Consider the following 21,203-nt stretch of genomic DNA (forward strand, 5'->3'; position numbering starts at 1 on the left):
CCGCAGTGCGGACGGAGATACAGACTGTTGGTGAGGCAGCCATTGCTGGCACTACCCGGTGGAATTCAATGATCATAAGTGATAGGAGCAGTCAGGCCAGTCGGCCCATCAAGTCTATTCCGCTATTCAATCATGGCTGATCTCTCTCCCTCCTAACCCTATGCTGCTGCCTTCTTCCCATAACACTTGACACCTGTACTAATCAATGACACCTGTACTAATCAATGATACTTTTCATAGACTACAGCTCTGCTTTCAACACGGTCATCCCCACCAAACTCCACCAGCTAGGCCTCAGCTCGTCGATATGCGACTGGATCCTGAATTTCATGACGGAGCGACCGCACGCAGTGAGACTGGGCCCGCACCTGTCCACTATCACCCTGAGTACCGGCACACCACAGGGTTGTGTATTGCGCTCCATGCTCTACTCCCTCTTCACACACATCTGTGTTCCTGCATTCGCCACCAACACCATTGTCAAGCTTACAGACGACACAACGGTCATCGGGCTGATCACTAACGGTGGTGAAACACACTACAGAGTGAAGGTGCAGAACCTGGCGGCATGGTGCTCGGATAACAACTTGTCCCTAAACACCTCAAAGACCAAGGAGCTGATCATCAACTTCAGAAGGTCACATAATGGGGAATACGCTCCAATCTTTATCAACGGGGACAGTGTTGAGTGTCCAGCTTCAGGTTTCTGGGCACACACATTTCGGAGGACCTCACATGGTCCACCAACACCGCTGCGCTGGTCAAGAAGGCACAGCAACGACTATTCATCCTGAGAACACTGAAAAAGACTGGTCTGCCCCAACAGCAGCTGACAACCTTCTAACGCTGCACCAGAGAGCATCCTAACATATGGCATCTCTGTGAGGTATCTCAGCTGCACGGATGCGGAGAGGAGAGCTCTTTAGCGGGTCGTCCACAGAGCACAGAAGATAATTGGGACACAGCTACCAGCCTTGGAGGGCATCTACAATACACGGTGCCTCAGGAAGGCCATCAGCATTCATAAAGACTTCTCACACCCTTGCAATGGTCTGTTCGAACTTCTACCATCCGGCAGACGTTATAAGGCCTTCTACGCCCGCACCTCGACTTAGGAACAGCTTCATCCCCACAGCTATAGCTGCTCTGAACAGGTCCTGCTGAGTGCCCCCCCAAAGAACTGTCTCCCTCGGATGGTCACGTCGCACATCGACCTGGCACAGACCTATTTGCACTTTATACTGCTTTAATATATATTTTTTGATCTTGTTTCTCTGGGTGTCTAAATTTTTAGCTAATTATGTTATTACATCGGAAGGAAGTTGAATTCCAAATCTCGTTGTACCTCTGTGCAATGACAATAAAGATATATTATTATTATTATTATTATTATTGCGTCGGAAGGTAGATGTATTGTCACCTTCCCCATAGCTACCAATGATCCATACGACATTTCCTTGATCATCCCCAACTTTGATCTGACTCTCAGTCTGAAGAAGTCGCGACCCAAAATGTCATTCATTCCTTGTCTCCAGAGATGCTGCCTCTCCTGCTGATTTACACCAGCATTTTGTGTCTATCTACACCAACGACTGCACCTCCACAGACAACTCTGTCAAGCTTCTCAAGTTTGGGAAAGACACAACCCTGATTGGACTGATCCAGGATGGGGAGGAATCTGCTTAGACAGGAAGTTACACAGCTGGCGTCCTGGTGCCTTTGTAACAACCTGGAGGTCACTGCTCTTAAGACAGTGGAATTGATAGACTTTAGGAGAGCTCCTCCTCCCCTCCCCCCCACTTACCAGTTCCTGGGAACCATCATCTCCAAGGATCTGAAATGGGGGGCCACAGTCAAAAAGGCCCAACAGAAGATGTACTTCCTGCGGCAGCTGAGGAAACACAATCTGCTACAGGCAATGATGGTCCAATTCTATACTGCCATCGTAGAGTCTGTCCTCACCTTCTCCATCATGGTCTAGTTTGGCTCAGCCACCAAGCACGACATCCGGAGGCTGCAGCGATTCTATCAGCTGAGAAGGTTGTTGGCTGCAACCTTCTCCCCCGTTGACGAACTGTACACTGCAAGGGTCAGGAAGCGAGTGGGTAAGATCATCTCCGACCCCTCTCACCGTGGCCACAAACTCTTTGAAGCACTTCCCTCTGGAAGGCGACTCTGGATTGTCAAAGCCGCAACATCCAGACATAAAAACAGCTTTTTTTCCCACGAGTAGTAGCTCTACTCAATAACCAAAAGTCTGTAGCCTCATTTTGCTCTGGTATTTTATTTCATTCACATGTTTATAGTATAATGTTTTATTATTAATGTTTAATGTTTTATTTGTCATTCTTAATTGTTACTGTATGTCGTGTTGTTATTTGCAAACGGAGCACCAAGGCAAATTCCTTGTATGTGTACATACTTGGCCAATAAACTTATTCATTCATTCATTTATTTATTGTCACATGTACCTAGGTACTGTGAAATGCTTTGTTTTTGCTTACAATACACAAAGTACATAAAAGAGGTGCCACGGTTCTGCTGCTGACAAAGTTAAAAAAAGTACTGATCTTCTTACCTGTGATATTACGACCCCCATCCCCATTATCCCCACAGGTAACCTCCCGACTCCTTTTTGCCGCCTCATCACCCGGTGAAACCCCACTGTACTGTAGATGCATATTTTAATACTAATTATAGCTTGTTATTTCAGAAAAAGCATATACTAGTTATAACGCTATATCAAAAGATCTTCTGAGCCTTGTCTGATCAGGGTGCTCGTTGCTTGGGATCATGGGGGAACATGGAGGTAGGACGTATTATGCTGTCTAATTGAAAATTGAGCAGTGAAATTGATGGATAAACCAAAATTGGTTGGGTCAGTTCAAGAATACTGCTTGCAGTAAATGTCCAGATTTTTATGGTGTTATTTGTTAAGAAGATTATTGCAGAATTACCTGCAGTTTTATATCCTATTAACAAAGAAAAACAGCAACTCAAAGTAATTTACAATTTCCATAAAAACTGCAAGGATAAAGAACTACAAGATATTAACAGTATTTAGCTACAATGCAGCAAATTCAGGTTTAATATTTGTCTTTAAATTTCTGAAGGGAGAATGTTAGTGATAAAAGGACAGCATAAACATTATATATGCCTTGCGGCTCGCAAACATTTGTTATTGTGTGGGCTCCAAAGAAATGATCACTCCTAACCTAGAAGCTTATCACCTGTAAGCAACTGAAGAAATGAAGCAGAACAAAACAATGACAGAAATATGATTCATCATGGGACCTTGAGGTGGGAAAAGTTCAAAACTCACCATTATCCAACGTTAATAACTCACTAAAATTGATGAGATTGCTAAAAGTATTACATCACACATTTAATAATTGTAAATAGCAAAAGTACTATCATATGATAACCGCTGCAAACCGTAACAAAAATTCACCTAAATTAGACAGAGCCTCATCACGCTACCTTTTTGCACTTTTAATAGGCTTCTCCCATTTCATCTTGTGAATTCAAATTGAATCTGATGGTGGTAATTTTCAACTTGGACTCTTAGAGCAGATCTGTACCTGAACCTAATACCTCAAAACCAGCCTACACAGACTGAACTAAGACCAACAGAACACATAAAAGGCAGTGAGCCCTGTTTAAAAAGAAACATCACACAGAGCAGCCCCAATATTTCTAAACCATTTCTTAGGTTTTGATTCCATAGAGCAGTGGCAATCACTATTCTCACATAGGACAAATAATATGAAGCAAGCACTGAGTGCACGCTTGTCCAAGAAATACTTAATCAGCAGCATTGCATAGACATGGAGGATATGATTAAAAAAAGCAAAAGAATTTGATGTCATTCTATGTGTTAGTTGTAAAGGGCCTGTCCCACTAATGTGTCCTTGGCACGCAAATTACACAACCTCGTCGTCGTGTTGAGGCGCACGGGCATCGTATGGCCGCGCAGGGCCGGTCCCACTGAGATGCACCTTTGAACACCTGATGTATGTAGTTGTGCACGACATCGCGCGGGGCTCCGAAATGTTTGTAGCGAACAAAATCTTTGCGCGCCTACGGCCTGTCGCGTAACTGACGGCCAAAGTGGGACAGGCCCAAGACCTGGTGCGACGCAAAGTCTCACCTCCAAAAGCAGCAGAAGCAGGCAAACGATCGCCAAACTCGGCCTGGGGCTCACGGCTGTTGCGGTCCGGATCCACCCCCACTTTTACTCCCAAACCGGGGCCAAGCAAATTGAAGATAGACACAAAATGCTGGAGTAACTCAGCGGGACTGGCAGCATCTCTGGAGAGAAGCAATGGGTGACGTTTCGGGTCAAGACCCTTCTTTCAGACTGAAGAAGAGTCTCGACCCAAAACCTCACCCATTCCTTCTCTCCAGAGATGCTGCCGGTCCCGCTGAGTTAATCCAGCATTTTGTGTCTATCTTCAAATGACGTCACACGCTCCAGACGGCTGTGCGAACGCATGAAATCGCACGCGACCTTCGCGCCTCAAAGCGACCGCAAGGTCGCGTATTTAGCGTGCCAAGGACACGTAAGTGGAACAGAGGCTTAAATTAATAATTTATATCAAGGGAATTATAGAAAATCATTTCAGATTAGTAAATTATTAATTATCCAGTTTATTGCAATTAAGTCCAGAATATATTAAAATTGAAAATCATTACAATAATAAGTCATTAATCAACTCAGTAATTTTCTTTGATTTACCACTTGAAATTATGGTTATTTGCAAACCATCTTGTAAATTACCACAAGCAAACTAAAGCATATTACTTTTTATAATTAGGTATTTTCTTATACTTCTTATTAATTGTCATTACATTAGAAATCGGTGAGGAGTTTTTTTTTAAAACCAAATTTCAATATTTAGTCCTATAATCCAGTATTCGAATTCAAAATTCACAAAATGTGAATTTAGCAACAAGATGAAAAACAATTTTGGCATTTATTAGCAGTTGTCATTTGATATTTCGGAAAAGACATACACCATAATACTATATTAACAGATCTTCTGAGCCTTTTGGTCTGATCATGGAGTTAGTCGCTTGGGATCACGGGGAAACATAGATGTCTGACGTATATTATGCAAGCCCAAGTACAGCATGGTGACACGTTCCAAACCTAAATGTTGAGGAGAGTAAAAATAAAAAAATGCTTAATTAAATCGATTTGTAACCATTTATATATTAACAAATGCAGTAACATGTCATTACCTATACCACCGCCTGCATGTGGTGGAGCACCAAAGCGGAAGGAGTCAATATATGATTTTATCTTCTCTACATCTGTAATGTAAAAATAAATTCTCAATTATACATCAATAAAAGGCATCAAGTAAAATGGTAACCATTAATACGTACTGGGTAAATCAAGTAGTGTAAATCAGGAAATATCTCTTCTCCTATGGCCAACCAATGTAATTTGCTTCAGTGGCTTAATGGCATCAGCAAGCATCTATATTTGCTATTTCTTTCACCATATCGGAGAGCAGTCCCCATAACAAATGAGGCCAGGAGACCAGTACGCCATAATGTATTCTCTGGAAAGTCAGAGGTTGAAGGGAGACTTGATTGAAGTATATAAAATTATGAGAGGCATGGATAGGGTAGACAGTCAGAACATTTTTCTCCCAGGTCCAAAGTCCTACAATATAGCATTGCTATAAGGTGAGAGGGGGAATGTTTAACAGATTTCATTTTACACAGAGAGCAGTTGGGGCCTCTAACGCACTGCTAGGGTGGTGGTGAGGCAATACGATAGTGGCGTTTAAGAAACGTTTGGATAGGAACAAAGTGCAAGCAATGGAGGGATACGGATCATATATAGGCTAACTTACTAACTTTCAGGCCAACTACATTCTGATCCAAATCGCTAATATAGCAATTTATAACAAACAAAAATAAAATTGTAAATTATTTGTTTTTAAAGAAGTAAATACGCATACCTATCCCAAGCTTGAGTGCTCGATCAGTTAGGACCTGAGGGTCATGGATTCTCTGGGCACCAGACAAAATCTCCTCTCCTCTCATAAACATGTCGTAGGAGTTCGAATATTTCTGGAATGTTTAATATTTATAAAATCTAATTACATTTAACTGGTTTGGCTAGTAGAAATTATATTCAAGATAAAGCTAAAGAAAACTGTTACTCACAGGGTCGTGTGGATCTGGCATTGTATAGAAAGGTCTCACAGCCAGGGGATACTTATCAAGGATATAAAAGTCTGTATCATACTGCAATGGGAAAAAAAAACAGACTTTTTATTTGCAAAGTAACTCAGTCTTGAGGTGAGTTAAGACAAATTTACATCTCAGAATCCTGACAGACTAATAGCTATGCACATCAGGTGTTCAAAGGTGCATCTTTAAAGAGCAAAAAATAAACTTATTGAAACACTCAGCAGGTCAGGCAGCATCTGTGGAGGCAAACAGATGACAAATGCTTTGGGTCAAGAGCTTTAAGCAGGACTCATAGCATAGAGCGAAGGAAAACCATATGTTGAAATTAGAGCAAGTTGTGAGACGGAGGTTAGTAGGCCATTGGTGGAATCAGATTGTGTGTGTGGATGTTGGTATAGGAATGAGATATTGGGGTAGTTGGCATTTTTTTATTGCACTTTATCTGTGGCTGCGACACTATATTCTACACTGTTTCCTTTCTCTTTTTGCAATACTTGTATTTGTGGATGCACAATTGCACTTGTGCATGGTATGATTAGCCTGCATTGTATAGGTATGTTGCAAAGCCTACCTGAAGCGTCGTTGAAAATCTGTCGCTGCGGGTGTGTGCGATTTTGGCGCCGTTTAGAGGGGGGCGGGTTTAAAACGCGATTTTCTCTAGGCTGTTCAAATCGAAGATGTTCAGCCTAGTTAATTATTAACGAAAAATCGCTGGAAGACCCCGTCGCAAAAGCTATTATTAGTTTTAAAGGCCTCATATAATAGTTATAGTAGTTTAAAAATCAATCTCTAAACCCGCGACCGCCAGCAACCGCAGGGTCTCATAAAGCAAATAGCAGAAGGTAGGTTGTATATTTTTACATTAAAAAGGGCTTCTAAAGATCCCTTTATACAAAGTTTAATATTGCGAGTAGCTCATTTTGGGCCCACTATATCCCGCAGTATTTTTCTCGGCATTTGGGGCACAAATCTACCGCAATGTGAACGTTCTAATCCAGCGCGTTCCACGGGGACCCACTGGAAAGCTGATTTAAATGGGCATTTATTTACAGCAATTGAACACTAAATTCCTTCCATTTGATCTATAAATTAATGTAAATGAGATTTAAAAATCATGTTTTATGGTGAATTATTTGTGAATATTATTTGGACATTTAGGCTATTTAAAAATGTTAATCATTTATTAAGAAATGGATAGATGTTTAGATCTAGTAATTGAAGTCTGAAATTAGCTACAATTAGGTTAACTAATTATATGCTTTAATTTCAGGTCATCCAAGTAAGATTATTTTATATTTGTTTCAGAATGCTTCAATCTATGATAACTGAAAATTTCATTCAGTTCTCTTAATTTTTAAGAAAGTTATGGGCTTTTGACTGTTCACGATCACAGCTTTTTTGTTATGTCCATAGAAAATCAATAGGGAACAAGATGCTCATTTCCGAGTATGAAAATGGCCATAACTTTTTAAATACTTGAGATATGAAAGTGAATTAGGTGTCAAATTAAACTTATTTTTATGCTTTATCTGATGGGATAAATTACAGACTTGATTTTTAAAATCTCAAAATTTTGTAACATTGCTACATTGTACACAAAACAGTTTTTCCACTGTATCTCAGTACACATCACAATAATAAACCAATACCAATGGACCAGGTGGAGGTAAGGAGGGGGGGGGGGGGGGGTCATAGTCACAATGTAATAGTGTGGAAACAGGCCCTTCGGCTCAACTTGTCACCGCAACATGTCCCAGCTACAGTAGTACCACCTGCATGCATTTGGTTCATATCCCTCCAAACCTGTCCTATCCATGTACCTGTCTATGCTTTTCTCAAACATTGGGATAGTCCCAGCCTCAATTACCTCCTCTGGCAGCTTGTTCCATACACCCACCACCCTTTGTGTGGAAAAAGCTACCCCTCAGATTCCTATTAAATCTTTTCCCCTTCACCTTACGCATATGTCCTCTGGTCCTCAATTCACCTACTCTGGGCAAAAGATTGTGCATCTACCCTATTCCTCTCATGATTTTATACACCTCTATAAGATCACACCTCATCCTCCTGCGCACCAACGAATAGAGTCCCGGCCTACTCAACCTCTCCCTATAGCTCAGACCCTCTAGTCCTGGCAACATCCTCATAAATCTTTTATGATTTATGTACCCTTGTACCCTTTCCAGCTTGACAATATCTTTCCTATAATATGGTGTCCAGAACCGAACACAATACTCTAAATGCGACCTCACCAACGTCTTATACAACTGCAACATGACCTCCCAACTTCTATACTCAATACTCTGACTGATGGCCTATGTGCCAAAAGCCTTTTTGACCACCTTATCTACCTGCGACTCGACCTTCAAGGAACCATGCACCTGCACTCCTAGATCACTCTGCACTACAACACTCCCCAGAGCCCTACCATTCATTGTGTTGGTCCTGATGTTAAACCTCCCAAAATGCAACACCTCACATTTCTCTGTATTGAATGCCATCAACCATTCCTCGGCTCACCTGGCTAATCAATCAAGATCTTGCTGCAATTTTTCATAACCATCTTCACTATCGACAAAACCACCCACTTTTGTATCATCAGCAAATTTGCTAAAATTACTATCCATTTTTAAAGTTACAAATAGTTTATTACTGAATTAGCTATATTGTAGGTGTGATGCCTTAAGAACATGACTGCCATCTCCAGTACTGATTCTTTATAATTATTTTACTTTAAACCTCTATATCAAGAATTAGTAGTTCATTTGTGATAATGCCAGCAGGGATATATAAACGTCTTTATACGTGCAGATAACACTGATTTCATCTTTCATCAGGTTATGAAATAATCTTGTATTACATAATTTTTTGTTATTTTCATTGTGAAATTTTAGCAAAGCCAAGGAAGGTGTACGTACACTGGTTTCACTTACTCTCTTGTGAGAATGAAATATGTTATGAGATAATTTTATACTGTATAAAATATTTGAACCAATTTAAAGTTAAGCTATTTATAGATCTAAAATAACTTCAATATAATATATTTGATGGGGTCCAAATGAACTTTTATTGTTTTAAGCCAAAACTGCTGTTTAACAAACTATCTGCCCACATAAACTTGTGGCAACTTGGTGGCCAATACAAATACTGAAATAACTTTATATCTTATTAATATAAACCTGATTTAGTAAGATATTTAAAGCTTTATATTAAAATAGTGATTTTCTTACAAAGAATAACATGATAGTCATATCTTTAAAATTATTTCCACAAATATGTTTATCTTTATTACCTTCTCTTTTACCAGGCGACCCAATAGCTTTTCATTTGGAGTGCTGAAATGATAGCAAAAATGCTCATAATCTGAATCAGTAACTCTTTAAGCATTCATCTTTATCCAAAATCTACATGTACAAATTTATGTCTAATTTTTCCTTCCAGTATAAAATTGCAAAATCTTATCTATTTATTACAAATATCTAGTCCTAATAATTTGATTGGTACAATTGGTTTATACTTTAATAAATTAATTAATGATTAACATGCCAAACTAACATGATATCATAATTGAAATCATTCTTTAGAAATAATATAAAAATGTTGCATATGCTTTAATTCCCAAGGTTACTAATTTTTCAGATAACATATCTTTAATGCTATCAATGCAGAATAAGATGTATACTGTATGTTCATGTTATACAGTGCCATCCATAATGTTTGGGACAAAGACTCATCATTTATTTATTTGCCTCTGTACTCCACAATTTGGGATTTGTAATAGAAAAAAATCACATGTGGTTAAAGTGCACATTGTCAGAGTTTACTAAAGGCCATTTTTATACATTTTAGTTTCACCATGTAGAAATTACAGCAGTGTTTATACATGGTCCCTCCATTTATTTATGTATTGTATTTATTTACCTTTCTTGTACATCAGTGGAGCTGCACACTAAATCTCGTTGCACTGACGTGCAATGACAATAAAAGATATATTATTATTATTATTATTATTATTTCAGGGCACCATAACGTTTGGGACACAGCAATGTCATTTAAATGAAAGTTGTCATGTTTAGTATTTAGTTGTATATCCTTTGCATGCAATGACTGCTTGAAGTCTGCGATTCATGGACATCACCAGTTGCTGGGTGTCTTCTCTGGTGATGCGCTGCCAGGCCCATATTGCAGCCATCTTTAGCTTATGCTTATTTTGGGGCTAGTCCCCTTCAATTTTCTCTTCAGCATATAAAAGGCATGCACAATTGGGTTCAGATCGGATGATTAACTTGGCCACTCAAGAATTGACCATTTTTTTGCTTTGAAAAACTCCTTTGTTGCTTTAGAAGTATGTTTAGGATCATTGTCTTGTTGTAGAATGAACCGCTGGCTAATGAGTTTTGAGGCATTTGTTTGAACTTGAGCAGATAGGATGTGTCTATACACTTCAGAATTCATTATGCTACTACCATCAGCAGTTGTATCATCAATGAAGGTAAGTGAGCCAGTACCTTCAGCAGCCATACATGCCCAGGCCATAACACCCCACCACTGTGTTTCACAGATGAGGTGGTGTGCTTTGGATCTTGGGCAGTTCCTTCTCTCCTCCATACTTTGCCCTTGCCATCACTCTGATATATGTTAATCTTCATCTCATCTGTCCACAAGACCTTTTTCTAGAACAGTGGTTGCTCTTTTAAATACTTCTTGGCAAACTGTAACCTGGCCATCCTATTTTTGCGGCTAACCAGTGATTTGCATCTTGCAGTGTAGCCTCTGTATTTCTGTTCATGAAGTCTTCTGCAGACAGTGGTCATTGACAATTCCACACCTGACACCTAAAGAGTGTTTCTGATCTGTCGGACAGGTGTTTGGGGATTTTTCTTTATTACGGAGAGAATTCTTCTGTCATCAGCTGTGGAGGTCTTCATTGGCCTGTCAGTCACTTTGCGATTAGTAAGCTCACCAGTGCTCTCTTTCTTCTTAGTGATGTTCCAAACAGTTGATTTTGGTAAGCTTAAGGTTTGGCTGATGTCTCTAACAGTTTTATTCGTGTTTCGCAGTCTCATAATGGCTTCTTTGACTTTCATTGGCACAACTTTGGTCCTCATGTTGATAAACAGCAATAAAAGTTTCCAAAGAAAGACTGGAGGAAAGACTAGGTGCTGAGAGTTCTCTTACACCTGCATGAAGGAGGCAATTAAACACTCCTGAGCAATTACAAACACCGGTGAAGCCATGTGTCCCAAACATTATGGTGCCCTGAAATGGGGGGACTATGTATAAACACAGCTGTAATTTCTATATGGTGAAACCAAAATGTATAAAAATGGCCTTTATCTGACAATGTGCACTTTAACCACGTGTGATTTAAAAAAAAAAATTTAAAAACATATTTTTATTAGTAGCAAACATGTTATGGTAAAGTATAGTTACATATTATAGTAAAAACTTTTCATGTACATCAATCATACATTATTAACATTTTCAATTGTGGATTGATTCTGCTTCTAGTTTTTTATATATATAGATAGAAAGAGAGAAAGAAACAAAAAGAATTACAAATGTCAAAAAAGAAAAAAAGGTGGAAAGATTTACTAATAATACGTCATTGGAGATAGGTTCATAGATTATAAAGTATAACTTTTCATCTAATCCTGAGTTCAAGCTTCAGTTGGGTTTCCGTGCCAAGCCAATCTATCCCTTCAAATAGTTAATGAATGGGGACCATATTTTAACAAAAAGTTCTTGTTTGTCCATTAAGACAAGTCTAATTCTTTCCAGATGTAGGGTCTCCGACATTTCCACGATCCACATTTTAATTGTGGGGGTTATAGGGCCTTTCCAAAATTTTAATATTAATTTTTTCCCAGTTACTGTAGTCGAGGAAGTTTTTTTGGCTTGTTGTGAGTGTTAAACTTTGTACTGATATTCCAAGTATTATTATTTTTTAGTCTGGATCCAATTTAGTATTAACAACTTCAGAAATTATTCTATTGCAAATCTCAAATTGTAGAGTACAGAGGCAAATAAATAAATGATGGATCTGTCCCAAACATTATGGAGGGCATTGTAACTCAAGTGCAAAACTAGTTAAACTCAGATATTTACCTTAAATCCTCTTCATCTCCCATCTCCACACCAGCTTCTCTCAGCATAGACACACCTTCCAAATATTCCAGCCTCAAAGTTGGTTCCAGGAATTTAAAAGGCTCAGAGGGGAATTGTTTGCAAACAGTTTCAATCTCAATTTGATTCCTATCCATTTAAAAAAAATAATGGTTTGTTATGATTTTCCACATTTTCAGATGACAGTTGTTTAATAATTTTACAGAACCATTAGCTTTCATTTATTTGTTTTAGCTCTAGCTGTAACAAAGTGTAAATAAATATTTGTAAATCTTTAAGTTTTAGGGAATGCTGGGTCATGTTGAATGTAATGAAATGTCACAATGTATTAGTTTAGTTTAGTTTAGAGATACAGCGAGGAAACAGGCCCTTCGGCCCCAACCAGCAATCCCCGCACATTAACACTATCCTACACACACTAGGGACTAAATTTACTTACACCAAGCCAATTAACTTACAAACCTGCATGTCTTTGGATTGTGGGAGGAAACCGAAGATCTCGGAGAAAATCTACAGGGAGAACGTACAAACTACCTACAGACAGAACCCATAGTCGGGATCGAAACCGTGTCTCAGGCACTGTAAGCACTGTAAGGTAGCAACTCTATCGTTGCACCACTGTGCCTTTCTGACACTGCATCTTTGATTAAATATTTTTACTGTGTATTGTCCTGATTATATTACAGGAACCACAATTTTCAATATATGCATGGGACAAGAACAAGTAATTAGATGCAGAGTAAATTTTATTTTAGAAACAGCTGGATGGCATAACTTGTGGAAATTATGCAAATATATTCAATGTTTCTCATAGCAAGCACTTTACAATGGAAAATATTGTATTAAAACTGTATGTAGCTGAATTTCTACACAATTTAGAAACAAAAAGGTGCATGGATGATGAAACTGGTCAACAAATTACAGCTACAATGTATAGATACTTGAATTATTAACAGGCAAATGGTTCTAGCTAACTTGTATTTTGGAATCTTATGGTTTTTAAAATTGACATCACACCATTAATCTTTTTAAGAGGTGAGGATCTTGCAGCTTCTGTAAATTAACGGCTAATTTGTGTGAAGAGAAAATCAAATCAGTATAAATATCTTTTTGACAACAAAAGCCTTTGACCGTGTTAATCACAGAAAGCTGTTTGTTAAAATGAGTCAAAGAGGGGTGCCTAAATACATTGTGAGAATTCTGGCCTACTGGTATGCCCACCAGACTATGCAAATAAGATGGGGTAATAGGGTCTCAGCCCCATTTGGGGATAGCAATGGTGTTAGACAAGGGGGAATTTTGTCCCCAGTCCTTTTTAATCTTTATATTGATGATCTGTCCAAACAATTGAAAGCATGTAATACTGGGTGCATGATTGGTAATATTTTAGTGAACCAATATTATGTATGCAGATGATCTTGTGGTCTTTAGTCCATCTAGCGCTGGCCTCCAGCAGCTCCTTACTATATGTTCTGTGTCTGGTGTGGAACAAGATATTAAATATAATGCTTGTAAGAGTGCTGTTATGATCTGTAGAACCAAAGACGATAAAGGTCTAACATTTCCTGATTTTAAATTGTCTGGCAACAATCTTAGTGTCTGTAATAAGGTAAAATATCTAGGGCATTTTATTACAGAACAAATTACAGATGATGAGGATATTTATAGGCAACGATGCATGCTGTATATACAGGCAAATATTCTCTTGTGTAAGTTTGGTGCATGTGCAGATGTGGTGAAGATGTCGCAATTTAGAGCATATTGCACACCACTCTATACTGTGCACCTGTGGTCGAACTATGGAAAGACAAGTTTGCAGAGTCTAAAGGTGTCATATAAGGTTTAGCACTACACGCTACGAATCCCAGTTGTGGAGAAACTGGTATCGTTGTCTCGTTGTAGGACATTGATCATTCTTTTATTCTGGATTTTAATTCATGTATTGTGTTTTTTTTTTTTTAAATAGATAATTGATGATGCTTTTATAAGTGATATACTAAGATGTTATATGTACTTTATGATATTTTTAATATTCAATGCATTTTTATGTAATGTTGCCCCTTGTCTGGACCTTGAGTCCGAAAATAAAAAATAAATGAAGTAAGTTTAGTGACCACCAATCAGCCTTCTCTGTTTTCCTTTTAATCCTTAGATCTAATTGGTTAAATAAATGTATTCTTGTTATTTATAAATGTTGCAGATGCCCTTTTGCTGTCACTGTCACTGTCCTTTCAGCATTTTAGTGAGCATTTAAAAAAAAAAAACCTGAACAATGAATCTTTACAAAATTTGAAGCCATTTGGTCGATCAATCTTGTGCCAGGTTTTTTAATCTTAATGCAATTCAGTAAATTCTATTTCGGCATTCTTTGCAATCTTTTCCCTTCAATTTAGTATCCAACTGTCTTTCAGAAAGAAAATTAAATTTACTTTTATCTTCCTTTCAGGCACTCCAGATTAAAATTATTCATTGCATTAAAATATTTTCTCCATGTTTTCTTTGGTTCTTTGGCCATTCACATGAGGCGATGTGATTCATAAAATTGTTCAAAAATTTCACAATTAATCCTGGAATTATACTTGGAACTCAGTTTTAATGAAGAACACATTAGCAGATAATCGAGTTGTGGATGAACACTGCTTCAAAACCTATTACTGTTGAAGCATTGTCACATTGATGGAAGTGCTCATAGCAAAATTCATAATTTTTGGATAGCATCACCCATCTCCAGCTCTACCACATCTCACCTACTGCTAAAATTCTCAACCACAACTCTATTATTTGTGGGATTCAATTCTCCTCTGTAAAATCATGCATTTCCAAAAGTAATCTGTTGCATTAATTACTGTTCATTCATCAGCTATGTGCATATTGATTAATAGTGGCTCCCCATCAGATAATACATTGATTTTAATAAATCCAATCTGCGTTTTTAAATCCCACCCTTGCATTATCCTTCTTTACCTCTTCTGCTTTTTTAGCTCTATAACTTATGATCTCCCAGCTTCATGGGATTCTCTAAGTTTCACTTCCCTATGCTTGATGTTTGCGCCTTCCAACCTAAATCTCAATTCCTCAAGTCTCTCACTCACCCATCAGCTATTTTTTTTTAAAAAGCTTTGTCTTCTGTCCTAAATTGTTCAAAGTTTAAACTATCTTATCACTCCTGAGAAGTGGAGGCTCAATGCAAGTTGTGGGAGCTGAAGGATAAATATTGGCCTCCAATGGAGAAATCTCGTTACTTTTGAATATAATCTTATGTATGTACATAAAACGGTTAGTGTAGTGTTAGTGTAAATTACTGCTTGATGGATGGCAAGGACGATGGGTTGAAAGGCCTCTGTGCTGCATGACAGAGATTTTGATTTATAATTTCATCTGAAGGCAACATAAGTTGCTAGCATAGGGCTTAAAGCTAGTTGCAGACATAAATGCCACCTTCTTATTCAGTTCAATAAGCTATATTGTAAAATTATATTCGTATACACAAATTGAGTGCACATCGTTAAATATTTGAAAAAAACTGTTTCCTTACACTCAAATTATATTTTCATATTTTAATGCAATAACCTGACTAATTTAAAAATATGAATACAAAGAGAAGTTACTTTACCTGTCTCTCAAACCTTTGAAAATCTGTACCAGAGTATCAGCAATTTCAGTCACCACCTCATGATAGTGATAGTTGAATGCCATCTCAATATCCAGCCCAACAAACTCAGTCAGGTGGCGATGGGTGTTGGAGTCTTCAGCTCGGAAAACTGTGGAAGATTTGGGAGAACTTAAGTAATAATTTTCTAAAATTAGTAAGTGAGTTTTGGTAGGGATATAATGAAAAGTTAAGCATTGTTTAAAACCAAATATAATCTGAACTAAGGATGACATGAAAACTGAGAATGCAGACATTGAAAATAAAGTACATCTCATCACACTAATGACATTGTCAATCCAAACGGGACTCTCAGATTCGGACTACAGGAGTATTTCAAGAATTTGTCAAAATCAATGTCATGAATTATTTTATATTACAAAATAAATAAATAAATATAATTTTTAGATTAATGTTCTGTATAATCTAAAAATACAGCATTAATGCAACACAGAGGCAGTCATGCCAGAGAAATATACAGTATGCCAAACAAGTGGCCTCAAGGGACTGTCCCACTAAGGCGACCTAATCTGTGAGTTCTGGCGAGTTTGCCCTCGACTCATACTCGCAGTATGGTCGACACGAGGTCGTAGGAGGTCTTTGTAACTCTCCTTCATGCTCCAGTAGTCCCCGTGTACTCGAGGCCTCAGCTGGGTCGTGCATATTTTTCAACATGTTGAAAAATGCCCGCGAGGAAAAAAAGGTCGCCATGGAAAAATTCGATACTTTTTTTACTCGTAGGTTTAGTTGTAGTAGGTCGGCATGTTAGTCGTAGGTAATCGAGGGTAGTCGAAGGTAGTCGTAGATAGTCTTCATCATAGTCAAAGGGAGGTTGAAGGAGATCTAAGGAGGTCGTCTTCACTCTCCACTATTCGGTGTCCAATTTTCCCGAAGTTAGTCGTAGCTAATCGTAGCTAGTCTTCAACATAGTCGAAGGAGGTCGAAGGAGGTCTTCAACATGACATTTTTTCAAACTCTCCTAAACTCTTCAATTAGGCCGCTCAAGTGGGACAGCCCCTTCACTGAGTTAGGGCTCACTCTCCTGCACTAGCCCATGTTCCTCCAAACCGTTCCTATCCATTACCTGCGCAAGTGTCTTTCAAATGCTGTAACTGTACCCATCTCTACCACTTCCTCTGGCAGCTCATTCCATATATGCACCACCCTCCATGTAAAAAAAGCTGCCCCTCTGATCCCTTCTTAATCTTTTCCCTCTCACCAGAAAATGTAGCCTTCTTCTTTTAGACTCTCCTACCCTGAGACTGTACTTTCACCTTATCTATACCACTCCTGATTTTATAATCTTCTATAAGATCACGCATCAGCCTCCTAGCATCCAGGACAAAAAAAGACCCAGTCCTCCAGCCTCTCCTTATACTAAAACCCTTCAGACGTAGTAACTTCCTTTTTGTACCTTCCAGTTTAATGACATACTTCCTACAGTAAGATGACGGGAACTGTACACAGCACTGTCCAAATGTGGACCATGTCTTGTACAACTGTAACATGTCAGGCCAACTCCCATACTCAATACACTGACGTGTGAAAGCAAGTGTGTCAAATACCTTCTTCAACACTGTTCACTTAGATTGCTACTTTTGTGGAAAAATGTCCTTGCACCCTGAGGTTTCTGTGCTCTACAACAATGTGCAACACCCAAGCATTTGCTGTGCAGTTGCCAGTTCTCATGTGAATTAGCATAGTTTTAATCTATTTAACATCATACTTAAATTAGCAGAACCCTTAATAACATCCTCTCACCCAACACAATTCACTCTTTTAGTTACAATGTTTAAAGGATGAAGTATGAAATAATTACATACCAGGTCCAACACAAAACACTTTGTCAAAATCAGCACAAATGCACATTTGCTTGTAGAGCTGTGGCGACTGAGCCAGGTATGCACTGGTTTTAAAGTAGGACATAGTAAACACATTGGCCCCTCCTTCACTGGCAGCTGCAAGAAAATCAATAGATGTTGTCCTATTACCTCAAATCACCATTTATATCTCGGCAACATGATTATTATAAAAAAAATCAAAAGTCTTTTGTTTGAATTTTGCACCTGCACATCTGATTAGATAACTAGTCATTCTGTAACATTCACCATTTGACATAGTATTTGGAAACTCAGAAAGGATCCAATTTCTTATATAACGAAGAATTCAAAACATAAATCGCGAAATACTTAATATTGAATAATGTAGCCAAGCATACAGTATCAACAAATACAAGAATGCCTTGTTCATTTGCTGCGTAATCAAAATACATCAATATGTTAACAAAAAAAAACGGAAATTATTATTTTCAGGTTAAGCATTTATGAAATGATTTTATCATGGTGCATGCATGAACCTGAAAGCAGTGTTGGGGAGTCTGATAAGTTTTAAGCCAATGCTGCAGCTGAACTATGTTGTCTATTCTTTTTGTGCTGGGATGTTCTGTTGTGGCTGAGACTCAATAGAGGCACAAACTATATAGATATAGATAAGGAAATGCTTTCAAAACCATTAAATTTTGCAGTGCACACATGAACGTTTATACTATCCTAGAAAGTGCATGCTCAGATGTATGGTCCTTTGATAATATCTTATCTGAATTTAATCAAGATGAAATCTGAGTTGCTGCTTATTGCTTTGTATTTGTTTAATTTAGTTAGTTACATTATTTTTAATTGAAATATCTCAAAGTGATAATCAGGATATTTTATTTGCTCATTTGTCACACCTGGCAGCACCATTGCTTCCGAATCAGGTGCCTATGGTTTCAAATCCCAACTTAGAAGAGCAGAATACAAAAATCTAACTCAATGTGGAGGAAGTGCTTTGTTGCCCAATGTACTATTCTTCAGTTGAGATGTTAAGCTGAGGCCCTATCTGTCCCAATAAACTACATTCATAGGGGAATGTCTCTACATCTAGGTCAATCTAAATGCATTTAAATTTAGATACACTGATTATTGGTGACCCCCCCAAAAAAACTCTTTCAGCATGCAGCACACGATAGCATAATGTCTTGAGAAAATTCTTATAGGTAGTCTAGAAAACAAAAAAAGATGTCAATCAAAACAAAAGCTAGTCAAAGTAAATTAGTTCCTCACCCATAAATAGTTAGGCATCTCTTAAAATAGTACTTCCTGCAGTTGACCACCTGTACCGTGGAGTGGGCTGAACAACAGGCTCAGATAACTGAACTCTTATTTAGTAGCATCAAATCAGAGTTGCATGCTAAATTTGCCTATCTGCATTGTTCCAGCAGCCGTTCATTTCACAAATGTTAACAAGATTCAGAAGAAGGCAGCTGGTTCAACGCATGCTAGAAATGTACTCACACCTATATTGGTTAAGATATTGGAACAAATTCAGCACATGTGTCACCAGACAGCAGTTTCAGAGCAACTTTCCCACCATCTACTAGACACGTTGGTTTAAAATTGCAGATGCTGGAGAACTACAGTCACATCAGAAAATACTGGAAATGCTCAAATTAGCCAGTATTGTTGAAAACAGAAACAGATTTAATGTTTCAGGTCAATAATCTATCATTACATGTTAACACTTATTCTTCACAAATGCTGCCTGACCTGCCAAATACTTCCACTCTTTTTTGCTTTTTATAAGAAGTCAAGCGCATGCTTACATGGATGAGTGTGGCTTCACTAAGCAGTTCAACACCATCCACGATAAAACACCCATCAGCGCATTATACAATAATTGGGGTATGTGCCATCTACAAACTGCTGTACTGGGCTATTCTGATACCATCTGCTAACCAGTATCTTGGACCACAAAGAAATAACACATTCAACTGTCTTCCTCACATTCACCTCCTCTGACACCAATCACGTGCAGCCCTGAATTGGAAATATATCTAAGATGGATATCTCCTTTATCAACGCTGGGTCTGGAACTCTTTCCTGACAGAAACACAATAGACACAAAAAGCTGGAGTAACTCAGCAGGACAGGCTGAAGAAGGGTCTCAACCTGAAATATCACCCATTCCTTCTCTCCAGAGATGATACCTGTCTCACTGAGTTACTCCAGCCTTTTGTGTCTATTTTCAGTTTAAACCAGCATCTGCAGTTCTTTCCTGACAGAAGCACTACGCAGTTTAAACCTGTGAGTTCTCAAGAACGCACTATGTCTGGTAATGTGCTGGCACTGCAAACAATGCCCTGATTCTGAAGAATGAATAAATGAAAACCTCTTTCACCTCTGGACAGCAGGGGTCACTGTTGTATTAACAAATTAAATCACTGAGCAGTTCTGAAGTTCAAAAAACAAGTCTAAGCTACACATGGTCTCATAAATTTAAGTAGCATGTTTCACAAAAATGGCTGTGTGGAAAATAAAAGCACAACTCCATCATCAACTGGTTTGTATGGTCATCCAAACCAATGGCATATCATGATGATCATGAGAGCTCTGTGACTCTCTCTCCTCGGATGCTGCCTGAGTATTTCCATCATCTTCTGTTTTTAAGCTCACGTTGAGTCATATTAGATAATGTTATGGCTAAAGAAAAATGCTCTTGAAATATTTAATTTCTTTAGTATAGATGAGACCTTGCAGGGTCTGAGAATGAATTCCCAGAACTTACTGTTGAAGAATTCGAGATAGACCGAGTTCTGGCCTGAACTCTGATAGACTACAAAGGGTTTGAAGTTTAGGACTTCCATATTTCACTAACTATCCACAGATGTAACACACACATGCTTAAAAGGCAAGAAACCACTCAGAATTCAAAGTATTGAAACAACAGAATTTGAGTCAATACGTTTACAATTCATTATTATCCTTGTGTCTTTACAATGCAACATTCGAGTTTCTAATACAAACTCTTCACAATTCTGCTTACAAATTATCAATGGCCTATTCAAAAATGAAAAATAAAATGTTATATACCTGATATAATTTTTGGAGTTTGGACCTCTATAAACTCCTTTTTGATTAATGTTTCACGGAATAGTTGGCATACACCAGACTGCAGTCGAAAGATGGATTGACTGGTCGTGGTCTGTGATAAAGACAAAGCGATAGTTTTTTATTGAGATTTTAAAACATAATAATCTAATATCTAATCACTAGTTTATAACCAATTTATTTTCCTCAGTGAAACGTAAAAACAAGGAACTGCAGATGCTGATTTACAAAAGAAGACACGGAGTGCTGGAGTAGATCAGGCAGCATCTCAGGAGAACATGAATAGGCGACGT

The 21,203-nt window shown here is 38.2% G+C and overlaps 1 protein-coding gene across 1 annotated transcript in view; it reads right to left on the bottom strand.

Moving 5' to 3' along the window:
* Positions 1–4,630: 4,630 nt before the first annotated feature.
* Positions 4,631–21,203, bottom strand: part of dars1 (aspartyl-tRNA synthetase 1) — a 49,350-nt gene continuing 32,777 nt past the window's right edge. The window contains exons 10-18 of the mRNA XM_033024683.1: positions 20,893–21,004; positions 17,809–17,943; positions 15,950–16,097; positions 12,319–12,465; positions 9,503–9,545; positions 6,184–6,264; positions 5,976–6,087; positions 5,245–5,316; positions 4,631–5,152 (exon numbers count right to left, since the gene is read on the bottom strand). Coding sequence (XP_032880574.1) covers positions 5,061–5,152; positions 5,245–5,316; positions 5,976–6,087; positions 6,184–6,264; positions 9,503–9,545; positions 12,319–12,465; positions 15,950–16,097; positions 17,809–17,943; positions 20,893–21,004 — 942 coding nt within the window. The 3' untranslated portion in view covers positions 4,631–5,060. The remainder of the gene's footprint in view (positions 5,153–5,244; positions 5,317–5,975; positions 6,088–6,183; positions 6,265–9,502; positions 9,546–12,318; positions 12,466–15,949; positions 16,098–17,808; positions 17,944–20,892; positions 21,005–21,203) is intronic.

Source organism: Amblyraja radiata, chromosome 7 (assembly GCF_010909765.2).
Source record: "Amblyraja radiata isolate CabotCenter1 chromosome 7, sAmbRad1.1.pri, whole genome shotgun sequence".
Classification (NCBI taxonomy): Eukaryota; Metazoa; Chordata; class Chondrichthyes; order Rajiformes; family Rajidae; genus Amblyraja; species Amblyraja radiata.